This window comes from Melozone crissalis, unplaced genomic scaffold, assembly GCF_028551555.1.
Source record: "Melozone crissalis strain CALT ecotype California unplaced genomic scaffold, PUWL_Pcris_2 ptg000027l_1, whole genome shotgun sequence".
Taxonomy (NCBI): Eukaryota; Metazoa; Chordata; class Aves; order Passeriformes; family Passerellidae; genus Melozone; species Melozone crissalis.
The window spans coordinates 29310129-29325133 of record NW_026535805.1 but is presented as its reverse complement, the minus strand read 5'-3'; the positions used below and the strand labels follow the sequence as shown (position 1 = coordinate 29325133).

At 37.4% G+C, this 15005-nt stretch overlaps 1 protein-coding gene across 1 annotated transcript in view; it reads right to left on the bottom strand.

Annotated features, from left to right (window-relative positions):
• The window catches only part of WDR64 (WD repeat domain 64), a 59148-nt gene that overhangs the window by 18436 nt on the left and 25707 nt on the right, over window positions 1-15005 (bottom strand). The window contains exons 11-14 of the mRNA XM_054280296.1: window positions 6531-6657; window positions 4365-4513; window positions 3217-3340; window positions 1746-1915 (exon numbers count right to left, since the gene is read on the bottom strand). Coding sequence (XP_054136271.1) covers window positions 1746-1915; window positions 3217-3340; window positions 4365-4513; window positions 6531-6657 — 570 coding nt within the window. The remainder of the gene's footprint in view (window positions 1-1745; window positions 1916-3216; window positions 3341-4364; window positions 4514-6530; window positions 6658-15005) is intronic.

The following is a 15005-nucleotide window of genomic DNA, read 5'->3' as shown; positions in this document are numbered from 1 at the left end:
AGAATTTCTCTATTCATAATTATAGTAAGTGTGTATGAAAAGCTTGTTTTCTTTGACAAATTACAAAAACTGTTACAGGTATTAACTAGCATATGCCTTAACTGCAAACTGAAGCTTCATCTAGACATATTCCAGCTCCTCTTAAATTACCTGCTGTTAAATTAGAAGCTGTGCAGCTGTGGAATTCAGAGCTATTGATTTTACTCATTTTAACTACCTCTTTAAAGTAAGTTGTCTCCTTAGTTTTAGGTGCTTATTTCACAAACATTGTTACTCTCCATTTCATATCTACCAAAACATCCAGCAAAAGTGATGGTTGTTGCAGTTGTTGGAGAAGAGAAGCTACAGCTCAGCTAAAGCCCTGAGTCTCTGATCCCTCCCCGTCGTGCCTTGAGGCATTGATACTTTTCCAACTATAACGGATTCCCTCCAGTATCTAGTTCCTGCTCTAACATTGACATTTCTGTCCATTTTAAGAAGTGTTACTGAAATCAGCTCCTTAGGTTTGCTACTGTTTTCATAGATGTCTTGAACTGCAGAATGAAGCAATAATTAAGATTTTAGTAAATCTTATGCTATTGAGTCAATCAAACAAGAAATACCTGTAGGAAAGGACTAAAAATTGAGAGATCTGTAGTAGAGTCCTGCAAAGGATCAACTGTTTTAGGCTGCTACTCACATTTACCTTGCTAACTACTATATTTAAAGCCTTTAAAAAAGATAATAATAAAACAACCTGTATTTCTCATTATCACAGAAATGTTTGTGGAAAAATGTAGTTCTGCAAGTATGTGAAACAGTATTAATCTACTTAACTTTGTAAAGACTTGGAGGAGATTCAACTCCTCACCAATCTGTTTGTCAAGGGATACATTTACATCATTTACACATAATGGATTGTTAAATCATTTCGGTAATAACACTGAGGAGCAGAGCAAGTAGTGTGATGGAGTATTTCAAAACAGTCAGAATAAGATAAGAAAACCTTGAATAAAGCAGCTTTTCATTAGCAGGCTTGAAAGAATATATTATTTACGGAGGTGAGAGACTGTATATTTCTTTTTTCTCTCAAATATATCAGCTGTCTAAACCCACATTTTCTACCTTGCACACAGCTGCTTTAAAGTTTCAGAAAAATTTTGTTCCAAGTTAAAAATTCCAATATGAGGAATGTAATTCCACAGAAATAAGGTTTGTCGAGAAGTTAAGCCATAATTATTGTAAGCTGCAAATGCATCCTGTTAGTTTTAGCTGAAAGGAACACAGAGTAGATGCTCAAAATCAAGCCAAGCAAGCCAATCTGATTTATTACTGCCTTGTTTCTTGGTATCAGTTCCTAAGAATCCAGTGTCTTAATCTGTTAATTAAAAAAAAAAGTATACTTTCATCAAAATATCATCTTAAGAAGTTCTTTAAATAGACTAAACACTATCTGTAGTAACAACAGTAATATTTTAAAGCTACCACCTCAAAGGATCTGTAACTATTGAAACCTCAATCACAAATGAAAAAGCAAACTCGAGGAAAAAAATTATGAGAATGCTGGAAACCAGTGATGTACTAACAAACATTTTAGCACTAGACAGAAGGGCAAAAAGCTAAGTTGATTACATTGAAAAAATAGATTGTTCCTTGACAGTTTCTATAAGTTTATCTACTAATTAATAAAAAAGTTCTATTTTACCTCAGAAATGAGGGGCTACCTAATGAAATTAGTGGGGAAAAAGGAAGCATATTTCAAAAACCTGAATGATTTTTATCTTCCCTCTCTGTTCCAAAACAATAACTGCATGTTGACCCTCATCAGCCTTCAGATATACTATCTTCAGCACACGATGCTCTTCATCACTGTCTTGTGTTAAAGGCAAGGCTTTAATTTCTTGTCCGCTTTCAAACTCCCATATTTTCACTGTTCCTACACAGAGATGACAAAAATGTAGAAAAGGGAATGAACTTTAAGCAATAAACTGTGCTGCAAATCCAGAATCTTAAATAAGACCAAACAGGGAAAAGAGAAAGAAAGAGAAAATCCAATTTGATATCTACAGCTAGGTCACTGGTCTTTCAAAAATTGTAACTGCGTGTTTCTTAGCAAAGCAGCTGTAGGGCCAAACAAACTTAACAGAAAACATCACTACCCTCTCAATTTTTCCATCTTTTATTCCATGTCTATTTTTTTGTGCAGCCCAGGAGAAAAGATCTCTGCTTATATTACTTCTTATAGTTTCTGAATAACATTATCAGAGAGCAGAGTGTGGACTATCTGGCAGAAGACTTTGGGCTCTGAGTGACAGCAATGAGCAGACGGACCTGATTGATGGATTTACCCCAGAGAGCTACTGGGGAGAAGGAGCTACAAGTTTTCTTAAGTAAAGCAATTAGTTACATGTGACTTTTCTTTTGTAAGACTTGACAACATTCACCTTCTGTAGTAGTCTTAAGATCCATAAAGGGTGTAGTCTCTGTTTCCAGGTAGAAACAAGAAATATTAGCCAATATGTTGTGTGGGAAAGGCCATCATTTTGTCTTCATGTGAGGTAGCTTTCATAAGTGTCACATGTTTTAGAAATTCAGGTGTGTCTTCTTGAACATTTTTATGTAAGAAGAATTATTCTGTCATGTTAACAGATTATAAAATTATTAAAGCTTCCTGCACAATTCGATGTGCACTTGTGTTTTGGAGAGGTGTGGTCACATTACCTACTCACGTGCCCTAATAAAAGACATGAAAAATATAGAAAACATCTATATCTGTCTGTCTATCTATCTATCTATCTATCTATCTATCTATCTATCTAATCTTCTAGTGTTCAATGACTTCCAACACTGTAAAATTGATCCTAGAGACTAGAAAATTTAAAAACCACCATTCTTCATCTGCAGCCATTTTGTTATACATCTAGGTCCTAAGTATTACGAGGAAACAACTTTTCAGACCAAGAGCTTTGAAGACAGTCTTTCAAAGAATAATAGGCTAAAATAGAACCAGAGCCCAAGCAGACCAAAGTCATGTTTCTGTGAACCACCTATCAAAGAGAACCCAACCAAGATCCACTCTGCCCTTCTACAGACTGACAGCTGTGCAATCAAAATTAATTCTGTCACTGAGACAGTCAAGGCAAAGAGTTCTGTCTGCTAATGTAATATGCCATTAAAAAAAAAAAGGTAATAAAAAGTAGTAAAGATAAAAAAGTAGTAATTATTTAATTGCTTTACCATCACATGCCCCAGTAGCAAGATAGACCCCATTTCTTTCAATGGCTGCACAGGTCACCTCAGTATTCAGCCCATGTGCATCTTCTATTTGATATATTCGAGATCCTGTTTCTAGGTCCCAGACCTAAAAAAATAATATTAGTTATTTTTAATACATCCTCTAAAAGTGATCACACAATGTGTTCTACTGTAATAGGAGAAATTATGCAAATAGCAAAATTTTTTACTGAAACACCAGTGTATTTTCCCTGAAAATGTCCCTCTCTCTGGGCAAGCCATTCAGGCAGGGGGAGGCTCTATTTTTTATGTATGCTCTGATAAAGATCCTTGTTAAGTCAGATAAACTGATATTAAATATAAAGTGTTTTTACAGTTTGAAAGAAAAGAAATTTAACTAGAAAGAATTGTTTGAGTTATAGTTTCTGTGCAGAATATACAAATTAAGCTTTCCATAAACATTTGGTCCAAAAACATTGAAACAACTATCTCTGATCATTATTGAATCCTTTTGGAAATTTAAGCAACACCTTTTAATGAAATGCCGGTACAAAATTTGGTCACTGTAGTGGGATGGCTCAGATGCAACTGGATTTGTCAAGTAGCTACTGATTTCATATGCACTGGAATCTGATTTTCTGTAGCACCAAGTGCTCCAAATTGTCCTGTAATTGTAATAGTGTTGCAGCCACCGTGGTCTGAGGAAGGCAGGGTTTACAGTGACAAATAAATCTTTGGAGAGAGTATAAACTGAACAAACCATTACACAAGCCTTTCTCCACAGAAATGCCATGCATCACCAACTGATCCAATGAAAAGATTCCACCTCTCCCTATAGATTTTGCCATCTAATGTACCAACAGCTGATGAAAACTACATGTACTCAGTACCTCTTGTGATTATTGTAGAAATGTATTGTAGATTATTGTCAATTACTATATATTATTGTATTTATGCGAAAATGAAAAGTTGAATCTTCTGAACCCAAATGGGCTCCATGACTACCACTTATTTGGACTCCAAAAATAGCCACAAAAACAGCACTTTGAATAAAAAATATTAGTAACTTATCAAATTTCCTGATAACTTACTCTGAATACAAAAGCTGAGACTTCTATTTTTCAGTATAAAGGGTGAAAACTTACACTCACCTTTAGTATTGACTCAGTGCAAATGCTGAGAATCTGGTGAAAAGTCCTGTTGTAAAGCAGAACATTGAGGCTCTTCTCATGTGTCTGAGGCAACTCTTTTGAATCTTGTGTCACATTAGCTAGGGGATAAATATCAACGACATCTGAACCTGCACAAGGTCAGAGAAGTGAGAATACATACATTTTGAGCATAATTTTCCTGGAAATTAAAAGAATTCATGTAAACCATTGGGTTCACACGAATTCTTCTGAAGAGGATACAGAATATTGTCTGGTTTTTTGATAACACATTCTCTGACGCAGAAAACATTCTTACACTGTCCCCACAAAGTACCAGTCAAACAATAGCCAAGTATTTTCCAGTCTTACACAGTCCTCTGCCCACTTTCGATGAGATTGACATCCTGACTGCAAATTAGTAGAAGCCATAAATCCTCCAGTTGCAGAGTTGGTTGACATGAAATGGAATGAACCCAAATACATAAAATTCTAACTGGGAGATCTGTCTCTCAAATAAATTCTGGTTTCTGCTTTCTTAGAGATAAAGCAATTCTATCTGCAGGCAATGATGATGTCTTTCCAGTACTTTCCCTATACAGCACTGCAGTTCTGAATGGTGTTTTCCAAACACCTCTCAGTGCTCTCAGATCAGGGGTTGCAAAGGCAGAGGCAGACAGGGACAATAAGACAAAAGAAAGGACAAGGTCTGTACAGTGCTCTGAAGGCAGAGTGCATATGCAGTTTCCCACTGCAGCTCCAGTACCCCTGCCCTGCTGGTAGATCCCAGTGGATCTACCAGCAGAGGAGCAGCAGTGAGTCCAGAGCAAAGGAGGAAATTGCCTAATCCTTGGCATAAATCCAGCTCCAGAGGTCAGCAGCTTAGAAACAGGCACAGAAGGAAAGCTATGGCAATACTCAAATGAAGCATGAAGGGGAGCTGTGATTTATGAATGTCAGTGAATTACTAAGCGAAAATCTCCTCTGTGAAGCCAGGTACATAGCAATGAGAATGAATTCACTCATATACAACCCCAGTCTTTTGCCCTCTTCAGGCGCAAGGAAACATTGACTTAGGCTTTTAATGAAATCATTAACACAGTCTAGGACCAGACTTTTACAAATATTTAGGCACTTATAGAACCATTGTTTATAAGGGCAAATTACCTCATTTTGTCAAGGAGTGACCGGTATAAATTCCCAACATTGCTAAGTCTTGAAAATCTCACAAGCATAAATTTGAAATGAAGACAGTATCTGTATCCTTTAGCAATTAAAAAATTCAGTAGACACCATCAGGTGACTGAAAACAAAATGTTTCACATTCGTCTTCTCAGATCTGACAAGCTTTGCAAGCTTTGTGCCTTGTTCCTAATCCAAGGACAGAAAAAGCTGTCTCCAAAGATAATTACCTTATTTTCCTGGTACATGTCAGGTCTCTAAAGCCTCAGAACATGTTCAAAGCTGTCTTTTCAAAGCTGCATCTCAGGGGCAGACAAACTGCGCTGATTTCAAGAGTCTCTGCCTTAGATATAAAAAGCTAACATCCTTAGTGACAAATGCAAAGCTCTGGTCCCTCAGAGGTGTCAGATTCCTGGCTACAAAGTCAGGAAACAGAGCCCAGAAACCCTAGGTTGAGTTCCCACAATATTTTATTCCTAATCAGTTGGGCAGTGTGTCTGTTGACATCTCAGGTTGCAGGGCTGTCTTTAGCCACAGAATTAAATTAGGAGTTTGAATATACTTGGGAGGGCTCCACAGAGATTGAATGCTGCTGTTTTCATCTCCGAACAGGAGGCAGGTCCCACAGGAATAGTTCAGAGGAGATCCATAACTTAACAGCTTTCAAGAAATTACAAGTCTACATAACAATCTATGTAGTTTAATTTTGCTGTGGGAAGCTCACCTTGCCTTCAGAGAAGCCTTTCTCATTTCCTTTGGTTCCTGCTGTAACTCCCATGCTGCATATTTTCATGCCACTTTCAGTATTGAAATTGAATATATAACCCACTTTACGACAGCCTTAATGTGCAATTCCCTTGTCTCCCAGTATTCTGTATATTCTCATATACCTTACTGCTGTACTCAACTTCAGCTGTATTTAATCATAAAGAAAATTGGATTCTAAAAGTTGGGGCATGCTCTCGCACACCAACTGCAATAACATACCTGTGAAAAGCAGGCCATGGTCATTGTCAAATACCATGGGAAAGGAATTCATCTCTTCTGGAGTCCTGTGAGCTTCATAGAAGACCTGCAGTGGTGAAAGAGTCTGTATATCCCACACTCGAAAAACCTAGAGGGGGAGAAAGATGAGAAAATCTAGTGCTGTATCCTGACTGGATTTTCAACTCTTTTGTTTCTAGCACATTGATATCATAGCCTCCAATGAAAATTACATTGTTAAAAATGGTACATCCCAAAATAAGCAAGAAAAATAGCAAAGGTATCTTTATTCCCATTTTACTAAGGATGAAATGCACAGAAAGGCTGAATTTTGTAGTCTTCACCTGAGAAGTCCACAGCAGAACCATATCTCATAAAAACTGATTCTACTCCTTAATGACAAAATGTCTCCATTGTGTGCCATACTTTTCTGTAACATACAGATAAATGCCACTGGTTTAAAAATTTGTATTTGAACTGGAGTATGAAATGATGTGCAACAGTACAAAGATAAATTTCAGGGGACACTGGATAAAGAAATTCCTGAAACCTTTGACTGACAGCAAATGTTGAACCAAATCAGGATCAGAGCACACTGCAGAAGTATTCTTTTTATGCATATAAAGTTCTTGTGCTCTCCATAAGGAAATGCCATTGACCACAGTCAGGATACCATCCTGTAAGGAGCATTAGATGCATTTACATGTATTTGTTCTTACCTTCAGGTTCAACGGAAAGCACAGCATTTGCTTTGAACTCTAGAATAATTGTATGTTAGCAGTGCTTTTCATCCTGCCTGATCAAAAGCTGTGTTGAACTTACTGCCATCCCATGTCAACTATTTTTTATACTTCAAGAAATCATGATTTAATTTCTCATTCCCTTTAGTATGGCCTTTAGATCCCATGGCCTTTAGTGTGGTGTATTTCTCTGCAAGATAATTTTACTTTGCTCTCAAAAGTTATTCTGTCATTGCATATGCCTGCGATTCAACTTAGTCAGCTGCCATAACTGGTGAATTGTATGTAGGCATTTGTGCAAGTTATTTTATTCATTCAATTGTGCTATTCTGATGGCTTCACTTTTAATTGGGATTTTAACACAAAGACACATGTTGGTACAACATCAACACTCATCAATACTCTGAGTGTTGTGGGCCTTGACAAAAGTCGCAACCTGATTTTATTTTAAAGTATGTTACAGTGGATACACCAGAATTCTGAAAAGGAAGAGAAGAAAAGGAATGGATACATCAGTCAGTGTTTAATCACCTTTGGCACCAGAGAGAAATTCATACACGAGTGTTTCAGGTTAAGTAGAAGAGAATTTCTCCTTAATATTTTGGGGTTTTTTCAGGAAAACTCAAAAAGAAACGACTCTAAAGAACTTTTTACTGAGAATAAATTTTCCCTGAGATAGTACTGAGTCAAAAGAACCATGTCCATCACATTCCTCTGACTGACTTCTGATTACATTTCAGAGTTTACTCAGACATACAATTTCTAAAGCCTACAAAGAGCAAAACAGTCATTGAGAAGTCTTGAAACAGGAAATCCATTTGAATAGGAAAAAATCATGACGCCCTTTATCCAGCTGAACAGTAGTCCAGCAAAAATGGAAAGAAGGATCGATGATGAGAATTGAGAAAGTTAGGGCAATACCACAGGTGGATCTCCAAGGTCAATTTTGATACACTCACAACTAGAGCATGTAAAACAGGGGTAAGATCTGAAAATTAAGTAAAAGTGGAGATACTACGTCAGGTGCAAATAATAAGTCACTGAACAAAGATAAACCTTCCCATAAGCATCACCCAGATATGTTACAGTGTTAGTGAAATTACACAAAACAAAAATGAAGAAAGACAATTAATAGTGTAATGGAATATTCAAGCTCACTTGGTCAAAAAGTGAGACATTGGTTTGATATAATCTCAAGGCAATAAAAAGATAAGATGTTTTTATAGCACAAGAGCGTATAAGTAAGAGCTTCCTATGCTGTTTCTTGCTGCTTGTTCCGCTGTTAAGGCCAGTAGCACATTAAGAAAATGCAGTCACTTAAAGTGACAGCAAAAAACCTAGATACATTGCAGCATTCATAAATCTCTTCCCTGCCTTATGGCTGCCTTCTTTTCCCAGTCTGTGGGCAGGGATGGGGAGATTACACAAACATGAGTTCCACATGAGTAACTCCCACACACGGCATCACGAGCGTGGCCGCGAGACACAACATCAGTGCTGCTCATCCGCATCAGCACACAGACTGTGCATGAAGCCATGCATGAAGAGAGGCAACAAAAGGCATGCTTATTTAGAAATTAGCAAGTGGCTAGGGGCAGTTGCCTTAGGAGTGTTGTGTTAATACTAACTTTACTGTCCTACTTATTCATTGAAGAATTTCCCACAGCAGCCTGAGAAATACCAGGAATCCCTGAAAACCTCTGAGAGCATATTTTTGATGGCAAAGTGCTTTTGGACTGTGTTTTCTGAAATGCAAAATACAGACTACATACAAGCAAACAAAACATATTAGGGAGGAGACGGAATGTGGAAAGAAGGTGCTTCAAATACTATTGGAAACAACCCACTGTTTCAACTTTATAGGGAAAGCTGAGCTGTAATTCCAGCAACATTACTTCTACAATAGTAGCTTACATTAATTAACCAAACTTTGCTTGGTTAGTTGTCAGCAGAATTGGCTTTGATCCACAAACACACTTTTTTAAGAGCTAGCAGAGCAGGGACACTTGCCTGTGCTCCCACATTGTGACCAGCCATCTCCACACAGTTGGTATCTGGCACACAGGGGCATTCAAGGAATGCACGCTGCATCTCTTTATCTTGGCTGCAACAGCCCCAGAAAACCACTTTATTATCCTCTCCAGGACTGAGAGGATATGGAACAGTTCCCTCTGTTCTCAGGGGCTCTTCTTGTGTCATTCATTTTTCAACCCAATGGCAAAATCACATAGTTACAGATGGAATTTCCACAGACACTGATAAAAAAGTGGGAACCAAATCGCCCCAGAATTCAGTGGGACTTCTTGCCACTGAGACCCACTCTGAGCCTTCTGACAACCCCTGAAAAATTTAAATGCCTATATTTGCACTCATAAACATTTTCGTCTTGAGCACGACCTTCCTTCACGCCCTAAAACTCAGAACACAGAAAAAAGTCTGAGCAATCTTTTCCATTGGCTCTGAAGCCTTTGTTTTATGAGCATGGAAAACTAGTAACATGCCTCTCTTCTATTTTTGTCAATACACTCAAAGACAGACAGAAGACAAAAGATTAATTCTTAACTACTAAAATGTGAAGAGCAGAGGGAAATAGAAAAAATATGAGAAATAAGGCCAGAAAAATTGGTAAATAAATTTTTTACTTATTCTCAGTACAATAAAGTACAGGCTTGGGAACACTTATGTCTTGCCAGGTTTCTATGAAGACACTACTGTGAAAACATGCTTTGACTTTGGAAGAAGCAAATCCTGTTCTTCTTTCTGTCTGCAATTAACTGAGATAGATAAGGACTAAAGAAGTTCAGCTTTTGCCCCTCCCTCTTCCCCCACCAAAACATAATCCCTTCCAGTTTCTGCTAGTTAAGAATAAGTGACTTTAAAACACTGTTCTATGGGAAATATCTCAAGAACTCTCTAGAGAAAACAGAAACTTTCTTTTAGTTCTTCCAAACTCACATTCTGCTGATACTTTTTGAAAGTTAAAGAATATTTTTTTTTTTGAAGAAGTCAACTTTCCTCTGTTTTACAGAATAGTGATACTGAAAGCCTTTAAAAAGACTTATGAAAAACACTCATGCAGGAAAATCCAAAATCCAACCACTCGTGGGGCAGAAAGAAGTTGTGCTAGCCACAGTATTCACTGTAGGCATACACAGGAAGAGTGAGGAACAATTGAGATGGATTTTTTGTTGAAGCATTTAGTTTATCGGCTCCTATTTTCTACCCTGTTCACTTGTTTGAGAGGGTCATTTAAGGCTCCATGGTCTAAATGAAATAATTCATTTCACAAATTCATATAGAACGTTGGAGGCCTCAAAGACAAAAGTCACCAGGCATGAATGTCAAACTGTAGTTCTGCTTACTGCGTTACCTAAGTTATCTGCAGAGAGTGCCTATATGTGTCTTGTGATCCCTGAAGGTGATCCTGCAAGGTGCTACAACTCCCTGTCACAGTAAGAAGACTTAGGAAAAAATGGATGTCAATGGGATTACTTGTGAGGTTAAGGCAAGGAGGATTTAGTTCTAATCACATTAATGCAATGTGGCGCAGCAGCCAGTACGATATCTACTGCCTTACTGAGATAGCAACTTGACAAAGTACAAAATTATGAGGATTTCAAATCACTTTCTCAGATAATACCATTAATGGGGTAGTATAGAAAATTACTTACTTTTCCCAAACCTGAAGGGTTGCTGGAAAGAAATCAAACTGTTGTATGCATTAGTGAGTCTAATTACATAGTAATGAGCCTGAAGGATATTTACTGGGCGCTGCTGTTGAGAGGGTATAAATGCTCTGCATGTCTTGTCTCTGTACTGTGTGCAGGATGTGCTGACAATAGACATTCTTGATCCCTGCTGCAAAGACAAAATAACACTCAACACTTCTGGAGAACAGCTTCAGTGGATACGTAGATGGTGTGGGGGTCAGAAACATGAAACTAGAGGTATAGAACAGAGGTGGCTGCCCAAGGATACCTGAATCAAAAGAGTTAAACACTAGTCAGGTTCCTCCTGTCAATCTTCAACCAATCTTAGAATGATTCTCTCACCTTAGACAAAGTTTTTGAAGTAATTTTACTTTTTCATGGAATAACAACAATTGTGGTTGGAAGGGACTTTTGAAGAACACCTTGTCTTATACCATGGTTCATTTAGGCCACATAGAGCAGGGCCATGTCCAAAGGGATTTGAAATATCTCCAAGGAGAGAGATTCCACAACCTCTCTGGGGATCCTGTGTCTGTGCTTGGACTCCCTCACAGTGAAGAAATATTTCTTTCTTTAGAAGAAAGAATCTCCTGTTTAAGTATTCATTGTCTTTGTTCTGGTCACTGGGAGTCACTGAAAAGATCCTGGTGCCATCTTCTTTACACTCTCCCTTCCAGTATTTATCTACATGAAAGAGATCTCCCTTGAGACTTCTGTAGGGTTTTGTCGTGGTTTTTTGGTTGGTTGGTTGGTTGGTTGGTTTTTTTTGACTATCTAAGGCACAGAGTGATTTGAATATTAGAAAATGGGACAGGAAATTACAGAAAATTGAGTATCTTACATGAAAAGTCTGAAGAATATTCAGTGCTATTGAAGGTTTATGCAATATAAGAGAAGAATAAAATTCTTAATATCTGGGAGAAACAAACAAACCAAAGAGAATAAAGGCACAGCAATTAGAAAACTTTGGTTTCAAAGCTGTAAACAAAAACTGTGTCTGATATAGATGGCCACACAATTTTTGTGAAGGATGACTGGAACAGATTTCCCAAGTGCCTCTTTTTCAAATTATCTAGATTAAATTTAATACTGTTATACAGTATGTTCCAGTAACGCTGTGATTAGCAATGGTTTGACATAAATTAAGCAGTGTGTTTCCAGCCCAGTTGCTCTCATTTTTCAGGAAGACAAATGACTGTACTATAAATATATCCTTATAACAATATCATGTGCTTTCAAAACTGCTTAGACAGACAGTCACACTAACAGGCACTGATACAATCACCTGCTCAGCTCCAGACTGACAAAGACACTTATGACTTCCCACAGGGATACCGCCCAGCCGATATTAAGCAGATTAGGAGACAGAGGACAGGAGACTGATAACATCAAGGCTTGAGTAAATTTGCAGAAGTCAGAAAATGAAAAAACTAATAACATATCTTACTGCCCTTTATCTTCTCTGAAATGCTAAAAATCTACCCTTAGGTTGTAAGAGTAAAGCTAACACATGTACAACCGAGTTACTTTAGGATAGGCAAATTTTAGCAAGGAAATGTTTATGTGGTTGCATCACGTTGGCTGTATTAGATTTTGAAGAAATTATGAATGGAATGAAACTCTCCTATGCCTCAGAATGAAGATATGAGAAATTCCTGCTTATTGCACTACTCTCCTGCCATGTGTAAATGTGTGCATTGCTCTTTAGCTACCAAAAACAAAATTACTTTTAAAAAGAAAAAAACAAAAGAACAGTGACTACACTTGTTTAAAACAAGGGGTTTGTGCTTACAAATGATACTGTACAGCAGTTTAAAGACTGGGACTACATAGTTCTTATATTAGCCCTACTGGTCATCAAACAAAACTTTGTTTTTATGAATTGAAGCCTGGAGTCTCCAATGTTGTTCTGACTCACTCAGGTGGTCTAATTCAACCAAACCCATCACTGGAGATATTGAGAGACAATGTCAATGAGACACCAGGTGAAGTAAATTTTGGCTTTCTGACTTCCACTGACAACTCAAGTAGGCAAGACATGAAGTTGTAGCCTCCACTGTTCAAGTTGTGAATCCCCACTCTGCACTGAGAGAGAGTGGCTGTCACTGCTTTACAGCCTTTCAGTACAGGAGCTATTCCACTTGGAATAACTCTTGTCAGTCTGGAACAGCTGGTCAGGTCTGGTCCCTGCCATTAGCCTTAGCTCCTTGTTTCCACGGAGCGTAAGATCATCCTTCAGATAATAAACAGCTTCCTGCCACATCTCCAGGTTTAATAGCCCCTGTGCCTACGAGTGTTCTTTCCCCCCCTGATGCTTCCTGCCTGAATGTATTCAATCAGTTCTGTAATATGAAAAAAATGAAGTAATAAATGCTTCTTGATGCAGGATGAAAAAAAGAATGGGCAAACTATAGAGAGACAGGGGCAATGAAGGACCGAGTCATCTGAAGGAGCAGAAAACAACAAACACAGAAGAGATTTCCTATGCAATATTCTTCTATCTGTGCTGAAGCATCAAGTCAGTTTTCCGTCATTTCTTTACCCCACAGACTGTTCTCATATTACCATTACCAAGCAATTGTTCTGTTTATTGGGCCCAACAGGAAAAAACCAACCCAAGCAACTATAGCAATTTCTATTAACTTAGAGTACTGGTAGTTGTAGAAAAATGCATTAGTGGCAGATCAAGTACCTTTATACTGGACAATCTTGCCTTGCCTGCTTGAAACATCAAACTGATGTCATAATTCATTGTCTTTCAAGTGCATCTTGAAGCATCTGAGCATGCTACTTAGCTGATTCCAAGTCCAAAGCTGGCTTTTTTAAAGGACTTAATGTATTCTACCAGCATTTTTTGTGAATAAAAAAGATGTTGCTTCAGTGCTTGAAAAAGCCATATTATTTTACTTTGCAAAGAAAATGTGCAAAGTAGTTCTAACAGTAGGAAATAATCACTCATTCCTCTTTATATAGCTCCCAAATGATAAATACCAATGGTATTACAACCATAAATCTAGAGATAGGCTTTGGCAGTCATGTCAGAAAAAATAAGTCCTGAAAACTGCTTAAGTGGCTTCTGCAGAATAATTCCAATCAAAGAGTTATATACATTTCTATTTACAGTCATATACATATGCTTTTACTTTTATGCCAATAATCTAATCTATGCCTATAACATGACGACACTTTAGCAAAGAGTCCATATATATATGCAAGCCTGAGTCCATATTTTGGTACAATGACACAAGGGATGAGTTAATATCTTCAGACAAATTTAAAAGTAATCATTTTTTGGAAATATTTTCAACCAAAATGTAAGTCAAGACAGACACTCTAAGCGTAATTGCGATGAATGTAGCTCATGTTGGTCTGTGGTATATAATTTAACATACAATTGTGATCGTGGGAAATCTCAAAACAAGATTCAGAGAATGTTCCTATGATTAGAAACACACAGATCAGTATTTCAGATCTTCTTGTAAATTCATGTAACTGAACTGCTGAAGAAAATGTCATGCCTGTGGACTACAGCTGTAACTGTACCTATGCAAACTGTTATCTCCAAGGTATTCACAAACTGGAAGATCAGAACAAACTTGTTTCCATGAATATTATACTCCAAAGCAGGTTCAGCAACACAGAAATATGAAAATTTTTGCCTCGGCCCTCTCCTCTTCCTCAATGTCACTACTATGGAAATATTAATTTATATGACTAAAGTCATACAGAAATTATATACAATTCAATGCCTCTGCCTAATTCTTATGTTATAAACCCAAAAAACTAAGTAGAATTTTTGTGACAGGAGAATTTGAAAATTTTTAATAGCTGCCTGACAACTTTTTACTAATAATTAGTCCTATCAAGAAATCCTTATAATGTTGGAGCAAACAAAATGCTTATGTGCTGGAATAGTTAGAGAAATCTTAATTTTCTTAAATAGAACGATGGTTTGAATTCAAATTCTAAAATAGTTCCTTAATTGTTGTGGTAATTTTTTTTGTTATTACTGGCTCAGGACAACTTGT